The sequence below is a fragment of the Tenrec ecaudatus genome, chromosome 14 (genome assembly GCF_050624435.1).
Source record: "Tenrec ecaudatus isolate mTenEca1 chromosome 14, mTenEca1.hap1, whole genome shotgun sequence".
NCBI lineage: Eukaryota > Metazoa > Chordata > Mammalia > Afrosoricida > Tenrecidae > Tenrec > Tenrec ecaudatus.
In genome coordinates, this window is record NC_134543.1 from 37,708,051 (window position 1) to 37,728,903 (window position 20,853).

A 20,853-nucleotide genomic window follows, 5' to 3' on the forward strand; every position below is an offset into this window, starting at 1 on the left:
TATTATAAAACATGCAAGCTAGATGCGAGGCAGACACAGAGTAAGAGTACTCAACGCAGGTAGGACATGGAGGTAGTGTCTTCTGAACAGTTTTTAGAAATAAGAGCCATTGGAGGGCTGATCAGAAAAGTACACTTAGTCGTTAGCTGGGCAAAAAGTAGGCTAAAGTTGTTCCAAGCAAAAGATACGACAGACAAAGCTTCAGAGGTTAAGAGACAGCATGACAAGCTTAGGAAAAAGGAATTGCTCATGAGAAAGAGGTAAGAGAACAAACTGAAAAATCTAAGAAATTCGATAATATGACCTGTCTCGGAGATGGATATTACGGGGAAGATTACTGAAGAATTGTATGCAGGGAGTACTAACAACAAATTTGCCATTGAATTGGAGATGGAATTGGAAAGATAGTAGTGAAACAGGGAGACAATAGCAATAATCCAGGAAGTTAGCAATAAGGACCTAAGATTATATAACAGCAATGGGGATGACGAAGGGATGTATTCGAGAGAGAAGAAATAAGTATTACAGAGGTGAAAAGCAAGTTTAGTATTAGTTATTTAAAAGTTTGTAATAAGAGGTATGTCCACCACTCATCTCGTCAGCTTACTATACTGCAGTAGCTTGCTTGTTACTGGGACGGGGAAAGCTATGGCACTAGTGAGACCAGCAGAGTCACCCGGAATGGTCAGGTTCATTGCAGTTTCCAGATGGAGAGAAACTAAGAAAAAAGGGAGTCCACTTCTGAAAAACGTTATCAACTGTGAAACATGGTCTGGTAATGGTGCCACCTGATGAAACCTTCAGGTGTGAAGGCACTCAAAACACAGCTGAAGAAGAGCAGTCTCCTAAAAGCAGAGTCACCTGCAATGATGTGGCTAGAGCAAAGCATTCAGGGCTTTATTTGCTGATGGCTCACACTTAAGAAGCAGCAGGTGAAAACAATACTCAGAGTGTGGAAGGTACAAATTACAACTCTAGGAAAATTCGAACTTGTCTAGGAAATGGAATGCACAAAGATGGATATTGTAGGTCTTAGTGAACCGAAACGGACAGGTGTTGGCCATTTAAAATGGTCAAAGGATGTGGCTTAGTATGCTGGCACAAGGATGACATCACACTTGGCATAGAAGAAGGGCAGTGAAAAAGAAGACCCTTGACAACATGGATTGGCACAAAGGCAGCAATGATGGGCTTGAAGACAACAAAAATTGTGAGGTCGTTGCAAGGCTGGGCAGTGTTTTGTTCTATTGTACACTGTCGTTATGAGTAGGAAAGGCACCTGACAACCGCAACAATGCTGATATAACAAGTTCAAGAGGAATTGTATCACCGTCATCATCAAAAAGAACATTTTAGCTATATCTTGAAGTACAATGCTAGTTGAGATAGGATAATATTGATACTATTACAAGGAAGACTAGTAAATATCATTATCATTCAAATTACTCACCAACAACTGGAGGCAATGATGAATAAAGTAAAGATTTCCATCAAATTCTTCAGTTTGAAACTGATCTACACATGTAATCAAGATTTATTGGTTATTGGAATGAAAAAGTTAGAAGGATCAGTAGTTGGAAAACATGACCTTGATTACAGAAAAAATGCTGCAGATTGAAAGCTAGAACTTGACTTCTTCATTGTATCTTTTTCAACAACATAAACAGTGACTGCACATGTTGATCTCACCAGATAGAATACACAGGATCCCTATATTTGTGGAAAGAGGCAACAGAGAATATTAGCAATGTGAATCAGAGCAAGGCTAGGGATTAACTGTGGAAGAGATCATCAATTGCTTATATACAAGTTCTGGGTGAAGCTGAAGAGTATGAGAACATGTCCAGACGGGTCAAAATATGACCCTGAATATATTCCACCTGAGCTTAAGAGTTCATCTTTTTTTTTTTGAGTTTTATTTGTAATTTATTTTTATTTTAACAATTTATTAGGGGCTCATACAACTCTTATCACAGTCCATACATATATATACATCAATTGTATAAAGCACATCTGTACATTCTTTGCCCTAATCAAGAGTTCATCTTATGAACAGATTTGACACATAGAATATTAATGACCAAAGACCATAAGAATTACAAGAAATTTTCATATGAAGACTGAAAAGAGCCATTAAAGGGACTGGAAAGAAAAGAGAAAAAACCCAAAGTGGATGCCAGAAGAGACTCCTAAATTTGCATTAGAGTGTAGAGAAGCCACACTCTAAAAGAGCTAAAGAGGAAATTGTGGGATCATAAAGAGACTCCCCCCCCCCTTGGTCTCCCCCAAAGACATGCCAAACATTGGAGGCTTTTTGCCAGCAATATGGTGGGAGGTCAGATGGTTAGAGACATCCTCCTTGAAGGCAGTCAGTTGCCATACTATTATCTTGTCCCACCCAAGAGGGACCCACTCCCTGCTGTTAAGGACAATGGGCTACTTCTCCCTAAAGGCTTGTGATCATCAGTCTGTTCCCTGTAGGTGGGGTTCACACCCTACTGATAACGGTTTCTATGGAGATCCAGAGAACAGGTCAAACCTGCTCAGTGACATCCAAAGTTAAGCCATCATCATGAATCTAGAGTTGGCCCATCTTGTTACATGTATACTCTTATTCCCTCCTCTTCCAACAGTGTATGAACCCCTAGGTGACCCCCTCCCGTTAATGTATTACCTATAGCACAACCCTTTCTGTGACGTATGTCTTTATCTATAATTAGGGGCCTGCACGTCCCAGAGAATATATGAGCCTTGGTTAGCAATAAATCTCTCTTTCTCCACGTAGACCACCAAGTGAGGCTGAGGTGAGCATGCTACCATGAAATGCATCTGACTTCATTATTTCAATCTCTCTTCTATCTCTCATGCTCTCTATGACTTTACTATAATCTTTACTTATTATCGCTGTACAATTGCGCCTATTGGACCTGGGATGATGTGTTAGGGTTCTCTTGACAGGAAATTACAAAGGTTTATTTGAGAAGACAAAATATTATAACGAAATGTACAAAATCCTGGAGTTAGAAAACCAAAGGGAAAAACAGGTTCAGAATTTTACAAGCTGAAAGAACTGGAGAAAAATCCAAGCTTAAGTTGTCATACTGAAGAATTCTATGGGCAAAATAAGGTGCTCTGATGGTAGTCAGGTGAGATGCCAACCACAAGATCAGTGGTTAAATCTACCAGCGATTCCTTGTGTAAAAGCTGAGGCCATTCTGCCCTTGTAAAGACTTACAATCTTGGAAATCCTATACAGGGTCATTATAGGTTGGAATTGACCTGATGGCAGTGGGATGAGCAAAATATTGAATGATTCAGGAAGATCAGAAGACTATGCAAAGGCATTTGACTGTACGGATCATAACAAACTATGGGTAACATTGAGAAGACGGTGAATTCTGGAACATTTCATTGTGATCATGTGAAACCTGTACATTGAATAGGAGGCAATCATTTGAACAGAAGAAGAGAATATGCCAGGAAAGATGTGCATCAGGGTTGTATTTGTTCACCATACTTACTCAATCCATATGCTAAGCAACTAATTGGAGAAACTTGCCAATATGAAGAAAAATGCAGCATCAGGATTGGAAGAAGGCTCAGTAACAACCTGTGATATGCAGATGACACAACCTTGCTTGCTGATGAATTGCAGACTACTGTGTTCAGTAAGGATTCTGCCTGGACACAAACAAAGGTCTTCACAATAGGACCAATAAACTACTTAATGATAAAGATCGAAATTGTCAAGGATTTCATTTTAGTTGGATCCACAAAAATGGCCATGAAAGTGGTAGTCAAGAAATCAAATGAAGTATTGCATTGAGCAATTGTTCTGGAAAAGACTTCTTTAGATATTACACATAAGTATGTTCCTAACTGGTGTACAATTAGACCTAATTTCTATCCACCCTTCATGACCCCTATTGAGTGATGTAGACAACTGAGACTTTAGAATCTGTCCTTTCGAGGCACACCAGCATCTTCTTTTTTTTCCCCTTTGACATGAACTTGTTTGTCACTAAAGACTCCAAGTCCATTTCAATTATATCTTTTTAATAAACATTTTATTAGGGGCTCATACAACTCTTATCACAATCCATACATATACATACATCAATTGTATAAAGCACATCTGTACATTCTTTGCCCTAATCACTCTCAAAGCATTTGCTCTCCACTTAAGCCCTCTGCATCAGGTCCTCTTCCCCCCCCCCTCAGTTATATCTTTCCTCTTCTTTTTTTATTAAAGCCATTCAAACCACTATTTAGGTTTTGGGGGAAAAGGAATCTGGAGGGATTTATTCATTTGTAAAGAAACATACATTTCTATTACACAGCCCGAGAAATGAAATCCACAACAATATCCTATGAAATCCTGCCTTTTTTGGTCCCTCCCTCCCAAACCTCCCTCGTCTCTGGTCCTACCTCTGTCCCTGGCCTCCTCATAGTCATCAGTTTTGCCTACTGATGTATAAACCACATTTATTGTTCTTTGTTTTTCCTTATAACACTGGTGATATTAAATATTTATCTTTGTATGACTGAGTTTGCTAAGCCTAATGTTCTCTAGTTTTGTCTGTCTTGCAGTGTTTAATAAAGTTATCACTTTTTCCTAATGCATAAAATTCCATAGTATGAATATACCACAGCTTGTTTAGCCAGTCTTCTGCAGTTGGGGTTTTTGGTTGTTTCCATGTTTTTGTTATTGTGGAAATTGCTGCAGTAAGTATAGGTTAACATAAGTCTGTTTGTGTTATATTCTTCATTTCTTTATGGTATATGCACCTAGAAGAGAGATTGCTGGATCGTATGTTTCCTGTATTGGCATTTGTTTGAGGAAGTGCCATACTGATTTCCAGGATGCTTGCACAATTCTACAGTTCTACCGGCAATGTGAAAGCATTCCTATCTCGGCACATACTCTCCAGCATTTTTGATTTTCTGTTGTATTGCATTTTGCCAAAGGTTTTGGTGCAGGATGTTATCTCGTTGTTGTTTTATTTTGTATTTATCTTATTATGAATGATCGTGAACATTTTTACATATTTGTTGATCACCTGTAGGCTGTCGTTGGTAAGTGTACCACATTCTTCATAGGCCACACCAGAAGGATTCGACGTGGAAACCCCATTCAGCAAACTGGGCTGTACTTTACACTCACTTGTAGCAGATATGAGGAATGGACACACTCCCTTGCCTTTAAGGCTGAGATGCTGCCAGGTCAGAAGCAGATGGCTGCTATTCCAAGGTTACAGACTTGGTGGTGGTTGGACTTTGGTTTGGATCTCTTGCTTGCAAGGTGCTCAATGAATGGTGACCCAGGACTACCATATATTTAGTATTTTAATGCTTTCTTAGCTTTGTTGTGCCATGTTTTAGTCTGGAAGGCATGGTCTTGCCTTTGTGAATGAATTTTATTGAAAGTTTGCTAACAATGAGTATGAGACAGAAGAAAATGTTCTGAACTTGACTGTGGTGAAGACTGAATGACTCCTCTTAATATGACTGAACTATCAAATAGCACGATCTATTAAATTATAGATCATATATTACACATCTATGGTATATTAATTATATGCTATTAACCTATTTTAAAAAAGAGAAAAAGAGGAACTGATAAACAGACATGTTTGTTGAAGTGCACATACAAAAAGGTTACAAATAAATACAGAAAATAAAGATCACAGAGCAAAGATGCCACTTTGAGGACTAAGGTGCACCTGACCCCAGTCATGGCATTTTCAATTGCTTGACATGCATGTGAAATCTGTACATTGTATAAGGAAGACCTGAGAAGAATGAATGCATTTGAATTATAATATTGGTGAAGGATACGGAATATACTTTCAGACAGTGAACTAATGTCTTGGATTTAGTTTAGCTGGAATGTTCTTTAAAAGTAAGGCTGTGAGGCTTTGTATCATGAACTTTGCACATGCAATCAGGAAGGACCAGTTCCGGAAGAACATCATTCTTGGTTGTGGGTCAGAGCAAAGGAGGAAGGAAGGCCCTCAATGAGATGGATTGATACGATGGCTTGCAATGATAGTGAACACTGCACAGAACCAGGCAGTGCTTGACTCTGTTGTTAAGTGAGGTCTCTGAGTCAGAATGACTCGATGGCATCTGATAACAGCAACAACAACAACGTTCTTATATATAGTGATGGTTTTAAAACACCAAACTAAAGTGCCTTATAATTCTAATTAAAATGATCTTTTGTCTTAAAAACATAAGCTTGATCTGATTCAAAAGTTGAATCAAACCTTAGTTTTAATTTTCAGCATCATGGGTAGAGTTATGTGACAAAGAAATTACCCATGCAAGAAGAATTGGCTGATTTATAAGTGACAACTGATTTAATTTACAAATGAAGGAGAAAAAAAGCACCTGAAGGGAACAATGAATCGTCTGATGGAATTTTTTGTCAAGAGGGAAAACAGAAATGGCCATTTTCAACACTTCCTCTCTTTATTTTTCCCTTAAAAGGCCTGGGGTTTCTGTCTAAATGTGATACAGCATGCAAAGTATGATTTTTTAAATGCTGCATACGAAGGGAAACTCCCTTGACATTACAGCAGTCAGGAATAGTTAATTTCCACAATAGGTAAAGCATTATTAAAAAATTTCCAGCTGAAGATTAGCTTCATATTTTCTTAAACTATGTTAGTGTCAATACATAACAATAATTACCCAAATACCTGCATTTAATAGCAGAAGTAAAATTGTTTCATTTAAATTGATTTCTGGAATCATGTAGACTTGTAATTTCCTATCATCTGTTTTCTTTCACTAGGAGTAAACTAATAGAAAAGGTTTAAACTTACTGATATATAGATCTAAAAGATGTAGGACAAGAATGACAATATTTGTCTAAGTAGGGTAGAGACCAAAGAGCTATAGGCTGGTATCTATTATTTCTATGCTTTAGATTTTAAAATTTTAATGCAATATAATTTGATATGTTACCTACTTTAAAAAGTTGATACTGGAAGAGCACTGTTATGGAATAAAAAAAGAATGGAAGTCTTGAGACTTGATCCTATTCCCTCTTGGCTGTCCTGTCCAAGCCTGAGTGTCCTAATTGATAAGACAGGCTGCACAGGTGTTCTCCAGGTCGAATATTTTACGATTCGATGAATGAATCAATCCTTTTCTGTTGTTTTTAGTAACAAGGGGAAACAATGAAAAAGTTACATGTTAATCAAAGTAAAATAACTACAACTAAAAAAACTAACCCTAAACATAACTTTTATGCTAAATTTTTAGAAATGAAAGTTCCTGGTTTTTAAAAACAGGAAATACTGGGAAAGAGTACCTTTCCATTGTCTTTCTATAAGCCGCTCTGAATGTATTGAGAGAAGAAAATGAGAAGACAGATGAAGCTGAAAAAGTGGTATTAGAAGACTGACTGCATAGTGATTTCAAGAGCAAATTAATTGAATTTTACATATGTGTTTTCCACCACAGGAAAATATGATTATCAGATACATTAGTTATTTCTCATTCTGACAAAAAAGGCATTTTAGACAGAGTCCTGGTAAATTATATTCCTCACCTAGTGTTCCCAGCCCTCTCTTTTGTTTAATCAATTGCCAATGAGCAGATTCCAACTCAGGCAGTCATGTGTGCGTGAGACTAGAATTGTGATCCATGGGATTTTCAGTAACTGTTTTTTATCAAGTGGATCACTAGGCCTTTCTTTTGAAGCAATGTGGGCAGACGCAAACTGCCATCTGTCATTAGTGGCTGAAGGACTTTTCTGTCTGTGCACCCGCCCAGGGCTTACAGGATTGACTTAGTGAGGCGCAGCAGCAGTGCAGCTGACGTGACCCCACTTCTTATGAGAAGAGTTCATGGGTGCTTTGAGCCAATGACGGTTACGGGCTAGAATTCCTGCCTTCCATGCTAGAGACCTGCGTTTGAGTCCTAGTGAGCACACCTCATAGGCACACTTGTCACTAGAGATTGTGTGTTGTTATGACGCTGAACAGCGCTCAGTGGAGCTTCTAACTAAGACAGTCTAGGAAGAAAGGGACAGCGATCTGCTTTCAAAAAAATAGCAAATGAAAACTTTAGGGCTCTCAGTGGTCCCTTCTGCACCCCTCACGGGAGCGGGGCAAGACCAGACAGTGTTGCATTCCATGCGCCGGGATAACCAAGAGTTGAGGCTATCTTGGAGCAGGTGATAGCTATAATGAGTAACCTACACCGTGTATATTTTTAAGACTGACCTTAGAGTTGAGTTAAAATAAGAAACAAAATATACCATATCAATAGTTGTGAGGATGATTAATAACCTATTTCATATATTACTTGGGGGTGGAAATGAAGAAGAGAAAGGGCAATGGGAAAATGCCATATTACCTCTGTAGTTGATGATTTCTGTCCCAAGCACCGGCGTCATCTCCAGAACTGTGATGAAGGCTTTGTCCATAGAAGTCAGAGGAAATGGAGACATGCGGTGCCTTCTAGCCACCTTGGTGATGTCGACAGCACTGTGACCTAAAAAGGAAGAGAATTAAGAGTTTGATGCTGAAACACTGACTAATGTCCCCAAATGAAGGTTGAAAGGGAACAAATGATTTTTCCTGATTCCAAAATAAGGCCACCTCTGGTGGAGCCTATCAAGTTTGCAATGTCACACCTTACGTGAGAATTTGCTGAAATGGAGTAAAGATACTGACTACACCTTTTTGAGTGCTTTCTCTATGGTAGGCACTGTATTAACTAATTCATTAGGTCACTGTTTTGATTAGAACTTTTTTTAAACTAGGCACACAAAGAAGAGTAAGAGAAGTGAATTACTCAGATAACTTATCTGCAATCCATCCACTAATCACAACGACATGTCTACGTCTGTTTTGTTGGAATGAACTGTGTGTGTATGAGCTGGGACCCTCATAGCAATCCTTCTGGACATTCTCTTAACACTTCATCATTTCCTTCCCGGTTATTATGTCAGAAACCTTGGGACTATCTTAGCTGCTTCTTTTTGTTACAATCATTCCTGTACTTGTTTTGAACTCTAGGATCTGATGATTTCTCACCATCGTCACTACTACCACATTAGTTTGATCCATTTCCTGGGAAATTGACCTAACTAATCTTCTAGTTTCTGTCCTTGTCCTACAATAATTTCCACAGAGTGAATTCTTCACTCAGGAATTACAATTATCTAGTTAAATAAAAAGTTGGACTGTGTTAACCTCTTCTTAGACTCCTCTAACGCAGCAGTTCTCAACCTGTGGGTCCCAACCCCTTTGGGGGTTGAATGACTCTTTCACAGGGGTCCCCTGATTCTTAACAGTAGCAAAATGACAGTTTTGAAGTAGCAACAAAAATAATTTTATGGTCAGAGGTCACCACATGACGAAATGTATGAAAGGGGCGCAGCATTAGCAAGGTTGAGGACCACTGCTCTAATGACTGCCTATTTTATTGAAGAGTAAAACTTTTGGTCTATAAAATCAACATAGTATAGTCTCTATTACTCTTATCTACCATTTCCCCTTTCTTCCAAATATGCCAACAGCCATACTGATTGATTGATTTTCCTTGAGACTACCAAACATACCTCTTGTCAGGGTCGCTGTGCTGGCTGTTTCCTCTGCCTGGCCTGCTATCCATTCCTCTTATCTTTCAGGTCTTTGATCAACTGTTGACTCAGCAGAGAAGCCTTTGCTCAACAGTCGATAGGGCCACCATCATCCTTTATTTCTCTTACCTTTCTTCAGGAGGTGTGTGTTTGTGTATTTTCTCTTCTCAATAGCATGTAAGCTCCAGGAGACAAGATGTTTTTGTCTTTTCTCTTTAGTGTTGTTATCTACAATGTGTATACAGTTCCTGGAGTATATGTACGTAGTAGACAATAAAATAGATATTTTTCAATAAAAAATGAATAATTTAACAAATAGATATTTCTTGGGCATTTGATGTTCAAGCATACATAACTTGGGTGTCTCCTGGGAACCTTGTAGGTCCGCTAGCCGAAGGCTACGGAATAAAAGGAGTAACTACACACACTGATGGTCATCCTTCTATCCACGACTCACTTTTCTCCTAGACACTTTGCAGCTAGGAGTGGGTGTTTTATATAGCTTTGGCCAGTGTAAGTTTCCTAGTTAGGCTTCCTGTTATAAATAAAAAGATAAAGCTTGAAAAACAGATTCTTTTTCCTGCTTATCTTCTTTTGACCTGGAACATTGGCTGGATAATGGGGGTTGTTGTACCCAGTTTTCCACCATGAGGATAGAAAGCCAGATATTAAGGATAGCAATATGTAATGCAAAAAAGAATCTGGTGACAGGGAGGAACTGCAGTATAAGCCCTGGGCTCCCTGCATCCAGACTTTTGATACTGATATGCCAAACAAATAAGCTCCCATTTTGTGAAATCATTTATAATGGTTCCTGATTTCTCCCCTAGTTTGTGCACTCCTGATCACTGTATCTTATTAAGTTAGCAACCCTCGCCATTTCCAGGAACTGAGCCAGACATGTTCACTGGAGTGACTTAAAGGTACTACCCCAAAGAATTTCCATCCTAAGATGAATGGCATTGCCATAGTACTCAAAGATAAAGACATATAAAGATGATCATACTCTGAATAATACATTTCTCCCCATGAATAATATAAAAATGTCAAGGACCTTAGAGATCATTTAATGTTAAATTTGAACAACATTTTAGTATCAAATTTTCAAGGCAACACTTAAAACAGGCCTATGTGTGATTTATCATTCACTTATAATTGAAATGCGATTGAATTGAGAACTTTCACTGAGGTCTGGCCTACTCCTCCCAATATGAAGCACATGGTATGAGTCAGTGAGAAAGGAGAGAGCGATAGGGTGATAGTAGTAACAGCTTCCACTCAGCCTCATTCGTCTTAACTCCGAACTGTTTTTTGAACTTTCTATTGTGAATTTGATGATGGTTTGTTTACAGAGCAAATCAGTTGTCCATTCAACAATTCATACACTGTCATGTCATTGATGACAATCCCCACAATGTACCACCACTCATCCCACTTCCTCCCTGTGCGTCCCATTTCCATTCCGCCTTCTTTCCTTTCTTTACGATGTAAATTGTATATAATAATACAAGTAAATTCTTTTAATTGTTTTTAGTTTCTAAGGAGAAAATTACAAATTTTCAATTGTATAAGTTCTATCTGTTGAATATGTTTTATAATAGAGTATATATATTTTTCTTAGAAAGCAAGTTTGATTAGCAGTGACATACACATTGATTCAAAAAATATTTATTGATTGTAATTTTTGAACCAAGCACAGCTAGAAACGGAGGATAGATAGAGTAAGATCCTACTATGACAAATGTATGTCAGTAGAAAGGAAAGACATGTAAATAAATAATAAAAGCAATAGGGTAGTAAACTACCTGATGGTTTTCTAACCGTAGAAATTAGTGATTCTCACCAGGGAAGGCAAAAAACAGAAAACAAAAAAAGTAAAATGTAAAGTAAAAATGACTTTTGAAACAGGATATTCATTTTAAATTTAGACATTGTATTTTTTTCAAAATTAAAAGTGAATAAGAATATGCACACTAATATGTATAAGTCATTATGTACGAAAAGATATATTTTGAATAAGAGTGCTATAACATTTTAAATAAAGTTGCTAATTTAAAACACACAGTATTACTCCTAAACAAGGGCTGTCAAATCAATAATGGACTAGTTTCACAAAAAAAGTGTCCTAAAGATCGAACATTATTTTAAGCTAATATGCTTCTTAATATTTATCATTTTGTGTTCTTAGCTTCTACAGTTAGTATCAAGATCACTTTCATGTAGTTCTGCATATAACTATGATGACATTTAAATTCACAGTCAGGGTCAACATCAGTTTGGCATCATCAACAAAGTAACCAAATGTGAAAGTGGACATCGTTACTGTAGGACAAGGGCACAGAGAATCGAGGCCACCGGAAGAAGGTGCTAGAATAGACAGAAAATAGTGAGAGACTTCTAGTACTGGAGCATTTGTTCATAAAATTTACATGTGAGTTCGACACTACGCTATATAAAAAAGGAATTAGCAATTCTCTAATCCCCTCACCCATTTTTGTTTTGGTGTGGAAATGACACTGTGGATACCTGGCTGACTAGAAAAATCTGTTTCGCTTCTGACACAATGCTCCACCTTACTTATCTATCTGGATGGCACCGATCACTCTTTGTGAGTAGACTGTAAAGTCCTTGAGGGCACGGTCTTTATTGTACTAATCTCCCCTCCCACCACAGTGTCCTTCTTATCCTTATATTAAGTACTCACTAAACCCAAAGCTGGGACAGGAAAAGCAAAGTGGTGCTTCCTGTGTTGCCCTTTTGCTCGTCTAAGCCCTACAATCTACAAGCAGTATTTATAGATCTGTATCACAAGTGATGCTGATGTGAATACTGCTGGCTAACCTATGTACATAGTATCATGGGGGACTTCCGAATATGGAATAAGTTAACTGAAAAAAGTCTTAAAGCATAAAAATGTTAACTCGCTGGCACCTTAGCACCTGTGTGTGTGTGTTCAATAAATATTTACCGAGCACTTGTATATGCCTACAGGCTTCTTCTAACTCATGACTCACCCCAAATCACACAGAAGGGCTTACCTGGTCCTACAAATATGAGAAAAAACTATTTGCAACTTACCTTCTTTACACAGGAATAAAATTAATGAAATAAATAATAGCCTCTTTAGTAAGTAAAAGGAGTTACTAAGTAGCATTGACACACTATTTATTATGCTGTATTCAGCACCAAAAGCAGGCTGTGTGCAATGACTAAAATAATTTTGAAGCTCATTGAACTTTTAAGTGATTTTCAGATCAAAAGTGTACCAACAATGCCTTGGGGCCAACACTAGGATGCACACAGAGAGGCAGTGGCAGGTGAAAGCCCAGGCTGGGACACAACACTCACATGTACTACTCAGGATCTCGTACACATTTCGCCCAAGAACGAGTTGAGGACAGCCCATTTAAAGTAAGACTATCCCCAAAGTAATTCAGTGAGGAAAGCACAGCATGACTCATCCTCTGATGATACCAGAGCTGCAAACTCAAAGCTGGAGAAAATGTTGACACTGTGTGGTGCCACAAATTGCTTTAAGACGGTCTTTCTTGGTACGGTCTTGTAGCTTCCACAAAATGATTAGTTGAGACTCTGCAAAGGGAGTGAATTGTGGTCTACCGAGGTGAGCGGTGTTTTGTAGTTTTGTTCAAAGGAGCATGCCTTCAAATGGAACCAAAGGGTCAGTCCCACAGAGGTTCAGATGAACTTCATGACCATCAGGAAGAGTCTGGAATGGAGTATTCTTTAGACAGTGTCCCTGTGCTGAGCTCCTCCCAGCCCCAGAAGAAAGAGTGAATACTGGTGAGCGCGTGGGTTGGTGTGAGATGGTCTGTAGTGGGTTTGCTGGCCCAGGAAGTGAGAGCTAAGTGTTTGGGGCAGAGGTTTACTAGTGTTAAGCTTTGCCCTAAGGGTGCCCTACAAGGGTTGACTAGAAGGATCTTGTGCAGACAGTTCCTATAGCATGGAAGCCTCAGGCAGGTGTGTCATTTCAGCTATAGAGCTGTAACACTATCTGTACAGGCCATGCTCAGTGGGTACCAGTGGTCACTAGTTTCTGCCCTAGGCAGTGGGGGCCGGGGTAGCATGATGGAAGAGTACCTTGCAGGCCTGAGTAGCATGGTAGGAGCCCTGGCAGAGGCTCAGAAGGATCCAGTAGGAGGAAACCAGAGGCCAGAGGGGTCCAGTGGCAGAGCAGCTGCCGTGGGAGGTGTGCAGACCCCCTGACCAGCAAAAGCAGTGGTGGTATTGTGAAGGTAGCATCTGATATCTGACTTGAACCAAGGTCTGCCCAATGACCTAAGATGGCCCTAGGCAATCTGAGGAATGGCAAGTGATTCATCTTTTGCTTTTACCATTTGCTTTCTATCAATAATAATGGTTTTCACATTGTCAGTATTTTCTCATGTGCCTGGTGTGCATGTGTGTGTGTGTCTTATCTTAGCAGTCTTACCAGTGGCTGGATGTTGGAAGCCAGGTCAGTTTGCTGTGTAATGCAGTAAGGTGGTTTGTTTATTGTGCCAACCTGGCTGATAAACACATGTGGGATTTATTGAAGGGCAGAGGGAAAAATGGCTCGGTGAGTCTCGCTTTTTGAGTTCTCGTGTCTTCTCTTGCTTTCTGATGGTCAGCCAGGGTGCAGCTGCCTTAGCAGTTCCCTGCTTCAGCTGGCAAGGTTCACTTCCTGCAAGACATCCCTGAGGAGAAGCCACATGGACAAGCCCGATGCAGCTTAGGGTGCTGGAGTAGCCGTGTAACACATTCACTGACTCGGCTTTCCTCCTGCAGTTGGCATCATTGTGTCTGTTTTGTGAGATGGAGGACTTTGTGGATTGGTGTCGGACAAATGGGCTGATGTTGGACTTGTGGGTTTAGGCAGCACTGAGTTGGTATATTTTCTTCATGTGCACTTACCCTTTATTAAGAACTCTCTTATACATATGAGTTTCTGTGGATTTGTTTCTCTAATGTACCCAGACTAACACATGCTGATAGACAAACACAAACATACAAATGGTTATCTCTGAGTTCTATAATTTTTCAAGTGAATCCCCTGGCCCCACCCAACCCCAACCCAAAACAGTTCACTGTCTTGAGCCATTAAAGAATCCAGTCAGGCAAGAAAAAGCATCAAGAAATGTTCTCCCTTACATACTACCCCTAATTCTAGATTTTGAATCTCTGGAGAAGTCTGACACAAGAGAAAAAAAGCGAGAGAAGGGCACCCATTTTGTCTTGATCTCTAGCTGAGTGATGGGCTAGCGGTCAGCTTTTACTGGGTGATCCGTAAGGTCCATTTAGGCAGAAGTAGACAAAGGTTATTGCTACCCAGAGCCTCACTGTTACAATGTCTTTCCAAAAGTATTAGAAAAGCAAATCACTGAGGGAAATAAACTTAAATAACAAAAATGTTAGTAATATGTTGATGTTAAATAAAACAGTTACAGCCTTCAGTAATTCAAAGAATTTGTAATTCGAACGTACAACTATGAAAACATGTGCTCCAAGCGCTCCTGGAAGACGGCCAAGGGCAGAGTTTGTAGGCCCAACGCTTTCGTGTGTACTCTTCATATACCTGAACATAATTCATTAAATTATCTTAACATAGTTGAATAACTTCATAAATTTTTCTACCTGTTTACTCAAGATAATGAGCCTCATAACATTTCTGACAAAATCTGAAAAGCCTGGCTGAAATAATTGCATGACTTTTGAGGACTGAATAAGAAAAGTGAAAATAAAGTAAGCCTGGGAACTCTGTGCATCAAGCTTTAACAGCACTGCTGGCACTACATGCTTGTCCTATGGTTTCATCAATTCTCATTTGTCGCCCACACGAGGAGTCTCAAGTTCCTTAGAAAAGTATGTAAGGTTTTTGCTTAGTTTTTAGCCTCATCCCTCTTTTACTCAATCAGTTAAAAAGTTGATTATACTGGAAATATATCACATCATACTAGTTCCTATTTTCCTGCCTTATTACATGATATTCTTTTTTTTTTAAACAATTTATTGGGGCTGATACAATTCTTTTCACAGTTCATACATATACATACATCAATTGTATAAAGCACATCTGTACAGTCTTTGCCCTAATCATTTTTTTCTCTTTTCTTCTTTTACATTTTATTAGGGACTCAAACAACTCTTACCACAATCCATACATATACATACATCAATTGTATAAAGCACATCCATACATTCCCTGCCCCAATCATTCTCAAGGCATTTGCTCTCCACTTAAGCCTACATGATATTCTTGCTGTATGAAATAACTTTTCTCTCTTTTTGTTTTCTTGACAATGTACTATTTTCATTCTTGGTTCTTTTTGGTACGGAAATAAACATGGGGAGACATCGAAATAGTCTTGAGGCAGCTTGAAGGGTTCTCTTGAACTATGGGACAATTTGAGCCTCCAAATAAGCTACACTCCATGGAATAAAGAATCTTTGACATTTACTAATATAAATACAAGAATAAATAAAGCTCTTCTTCATAGTAAAATACAAACTAATATGTGGAGAAATCACAGAATTAAAAACCATCCATGGTAACCATCGTAGTGATAACTGGGTTCAGGCAAAATCCCCAGAGGACCCAAAAGCAGCAGGGAAGTCTTAATGAAAACAATGTATTTCTATACACTGAAATTATCTCCCCACAAGACAATTTTAATTTCAAATAAAAACTTCCAGTAAAGAAATCAAGCACACACACACAGCCAATTGATCAAAGTTAACATAATCAATAATGGGAAAATTGGATAATGCATAAAGGATACATCACATGTGAGGTATTCCTGACAAAAATAAATAATTTGAGTGGAGCAATAGTGAAGTGCTCAGCTGCTAACTAAAAGGTTGGTGGTTAGAAGCCACCAGTGAGTTCATCTGAGAAGACCTGGAGATTTACTTCCTGAGAGATTGCTATGTGCTGCCAAGTCGACTGAAAACCCTAGGGACATGTCTACTCTGTAAGAGAGGCCTGCCTGCTTGTAGAGAAGATTATGTGTCATAACTGGAGGGTAGAGGTGGGGGTGAAGGAAGAGGAGATGTCTACTCCTGTAAAGATTTATGGTCTTAGTCCACAGAGACTAAGAAACAAAACAAAACACTGCCATCAAGTCGATTCTGACTCATAGTGACTATGGGGCATGGTAGAGCTGCCACTGTGGGTTTCTGAGATGGTAATTTTTTACAGTAGTAAAAAGCCTCATCTTTTCCTCATGGAGTGGCTGCTGGTTTCAAACTGTTGACCTTGAAGTTACCAGCCTAATTTGTATTAACTGTACTACTAGGACCGCAGTATACAGAAGGAGAACAAATGCCAAGGAGTGGGTGATGGGCAAACTATTGGGGGAGGGTTGTTGAAACTGTTGAATGATGGATTTATGGTCTAGAAGCTCACTGGGGTAGTTCCTACCCTGTTCCATAGGGTCCTATGAGTTGGAATTGACTGAATACCTGTCAGTGAGTTTGGTCCGGAGTTTTGGGTAGTATCAACTTGGTCACACACAATAATAGCTTTCATCACGAGACATCAGAAAATGCTAATTTGAGGACATTTTACAAAGTAACTGTGAAAATAATTTTTAAAATGCTATCACCATGAAAGAAAAAAAATCAAACCAAACTGCAGAAATTATTCTACATTAAAGGATTCTAAAGAAATACAATAAGGTTCTGGATTGAATCCCAGATCATTTAAAGAATTTTCCCCCTTTTTGCCATAAAAACACTTAAAAATGGAAAAAAATGTGAGACTAGATAATAATATTGTGGCAATGTTAATTATCTGATTTTGATCATTTTATTATGGTTATATAAGAGAATGTCTATTTTTTTCTCCTTTAAGAAAAGTTAATTGAGGTATTTGGGGTAAAAAGGCATCATGTCTGTAATTTGCTTGCCAACAGTTCAGGAAGATATGCATATGATTTTATGTAGAGAATGACAAAGCAAATGTGGTAAAATGTTCACATTTGGGGACATCTAGGTAGAAGACTCTTCTAGCCAGAGTCTTTGTCACTCCCACCATCCAACTTTTTCCAGATGGATCTGAGCAAGAGAAGTAGGGGAAGATGCTGAAGGAGTATATGATTCAGTTGTGATTATCAACAGGGTTATTTGTGATTTTAAAAGCTTAGAGCTCCAATGTGGGAATTCCTCAATTGTACCATCTCAGAAGCAGGAGGGGTGATCCCCGCACACTAAACATTCTTGATCCAGGGACAGAAAGCTTGTCATGATACAGGAGCAACACAGCATGCCTGAGCATGAGACAGAGCAGTGGACTTTCTGACCCATAAAGCAAGTAAAATTGCATGCCTTTGGGTCTCTAGGCACCTAATTCATAGTGCTAGAGTAGAGAAAGTTTGGGGTGAGGCTTAATGTGGAGGGGGTGCCTTTGGAACATTTATCAGAGCGCTAAAGAAGCTTTGTAACATCACTTAAGCCGGGCAGTGACCTAGTCAAGGGGCTGTGGGCATGGCTGGGAAAAGGTTGTCCTGTCCTGACAGAACTGTGTCCCATTTATGTTTTCCTGTCTTGAAGAACAACAAAAATACTATATCTTAGAATTTTCATTGTATACTGTATTAAACATATCAAAAACCAAACCCACTGCCATTGAGTCAATCTTCAACTCAGTGATTACACGCAGGGTTTCCGAGGCTATGAATCTTCAAAAGAAGGGAGCACACAGCCTCATATTTCTTCTGCAGAAAAGCTGGTGGATTTGAACAGCTGACAACAGTTAACAATCCACTGCTCACCCCACAGCACTACCCAGCTTCCTTTTTAACTACGTATCTCATGGTAAATATGCTTATTTAGATACACATCCAAGCCTTCTTCACTTTCTCAGGCTTTCCTTAATCTGAGTACTCTGTTGTAACTAGTTCCTCCATTAATTTTCCCATTATCCTGTTGAGAGTGTTATCTATTTCCCACCAGGAATGAGTGATGTGGCAGTCAAAGTACAGATGGGGTATAGTTTCTCAAACTTGTTTACCCTGCCATCTCTTTTCATAAAAAAATTTACTCAGCGCCCTCCTGGCAATTATGGTTCATCATACGCATTAAACTGTAGGTAACTGCTCTTGCAGTCCCTATGGATTGTTCCAGGGCTCTCCAAGGGGCAGTATTGCCCATTTTGGGAAGCACTGGTTTAGGAAAAAATGCGAGCATAATTGTGGGCATGTTACTGGGAGCAGAAACTAGAAACATAACTAAAACCAGGCCAAGGAAGCCTCTGACTACAAGGCTATGGAAACCTTCGTATGTACGTACCAATGGGAACTCATTTAAGGGTCGTAAGCATGGGAATGACACCCATAAACATTTCTTATAGACAACAAATTTTAGCCCAGAAAAAGAAACATTTGCCTCAAATCATATACCTCCATAGGTCAGGATGATAGGCCAAACCCACTCCTGTACCATGCATGAGACATTTTGCCCCCACTTCAATTTCATGTAGTAAATACGAATTGAGTATCTTCAGTATGAGGGTAAGTAAAAGTATTGTTATAAAACATTAGCAACACTTATTAAACAAAAAAAATTAAAATGTTGAAACTATTTCTTTTCAACATATCCTCCATCTAGGTGTATATGCTTTGGAAAACGGTCTTTCTGCTTTCTGTTTCCTGTACTGGCATCCTTGAGACACTCAACTCATGTTCCTTTTAAGTGCTTTTTAAGTTTAAGGGGCAAAAGGAGGAGGAGAGGCAAGATCAAGGTTGTCGAGTGAAAGGGGTTAGTTCTCCCAGTGACATCCTCCGAGGACAGCCCTCGCTACCCTCAAAGAATGAGCGGCTACATTACTGTGATGTGGAAAAAAGAAGTTGTGTGCCATTTCCCTGGTCTTTTCCTAACCAATGCCATTTTAAATTTTCTTAAATTGTCTTCGTAATTAGCCACCATGGTCATCCTGCGACCACTGAGGAAATCTATCAAGATTACCCTTCTGGAATGCCCCCAAAGTAGTTGCTATACTTGTCTGTGCTGACATTTCTGCCTTGAATTTAACTGGCTTAGCAAATCCCCTGGAAGTCTGCTTTGATTGGACCTTGCTCTCTGGATTGTATCAATAAATCCATTACTTGTTCCCAGTAACAATTTGCTCCACAAAATAATCGTCAGTAGCTTCAGTCTCGCTCATAAGACTTAATGAAAGATCCACTCTTTGAGTTAGCTGATCTTTGTGTCACATTTTTGGCAGCCATGGGCTGAAATCTTGCTGAAGCAAAGATATTCTTTACAACTGAAAATGTCAGACTAAGTGTCAAACCAAGTTCAGTAGCCATTTCATCAATGGTAATTCATTTGTGGTCTTCTTTTTTTTTCTCTTTTCTTTTTTTACATTTTATTAGGGACTCATACAACTCTTATCACAATCCATACATATACATACATCACTTGTATAAAGCACATCCATACATTCCCTGCCCCAATCATTTTCAAAGCATTTGCTCTCCACTTAAGCCCTTTGCATCAGGTCCTCTTTTTTTTCCCCCTCCCTCTCCTCCCTCATGTGCCCCTGGTAATTTATACATCGTTATTTTGTCATATCTTGCCCTATCCGGAGTCTCCCTTGTCCCCCTTCTCTGCTGTCCTTCTCCCAGGGAAGAGGTCACATGTGGATCCTTGTAATCAGTTCCCCCTTTCCAACCCACTCACCCTCCACTCTCCCAGCATCGCCCCTCACACCCTTGGTCCTGAAGGTATCATCCACCCTGGATTCCATGTGCCTCCAGCCCTCATATGTACCAGTGTACAGCCTCTGCCCTATCTAGCCCTGCAAGGTAGAATTCGGATCATGGTAGTTGGGGGGAGGAAGCATCCAGGATCTGGGGGAAAGCTGTGTTCTTCATCGGTACTACCTCGCACCCTAATTAACCCATCTCCTCTCCAAAACCCCTCTATGAGGGGATCTCCATTGGTCGACACTTGGGCCTTGGGTCTCCACTCTGCACTTCCCCCTTCATTTAATATGGTATATATTTATATATATATATACACACACACACATATACATACACACACATATATACATATACACACATACACATATATATATACACACACACATATATCTTTTTTTTTTTTGCATGATGCCTTATACCTGGTCCCTTGGGCACCTCGTGATCGCACTGGCCGGTGTGTTTCTTCCAATGTGGGCTTATTTGCTTCTGAACTAGATGGCCGCTTGTTCACCTTCAAGCCTTTAAGACCCCAGACACTATCTCTTTTGA

General features: G+C 39.3%; 1 protein-coding gene across 10 annotated transcripts in view; it reads right to left on the reverse strand.

Annotated features, from left to right (window-relative positions):
* GPHN (gephyrin) overlaps positions 1 to 20,853 on the reverse strand; it is a 634,470-nt gene that overhangs the window by 136,289 nt on the left and 477,328 nt on the right. For all 10 annotated transcript variants that reach the window (XM_075530856.1, XM_075530857.1, XM_075530855.1 and 7 more), the window contains one exon: positions 8,371 to 8,508. In XM_075530856.1, the coding sequence (XP_075386971.1) occupies positions 8,371 to 8,508 (138 nt within the window). The remainder of the gene's footprint in view (positions 1 to 8,370; positions 8,509 to 20,853) is intronic.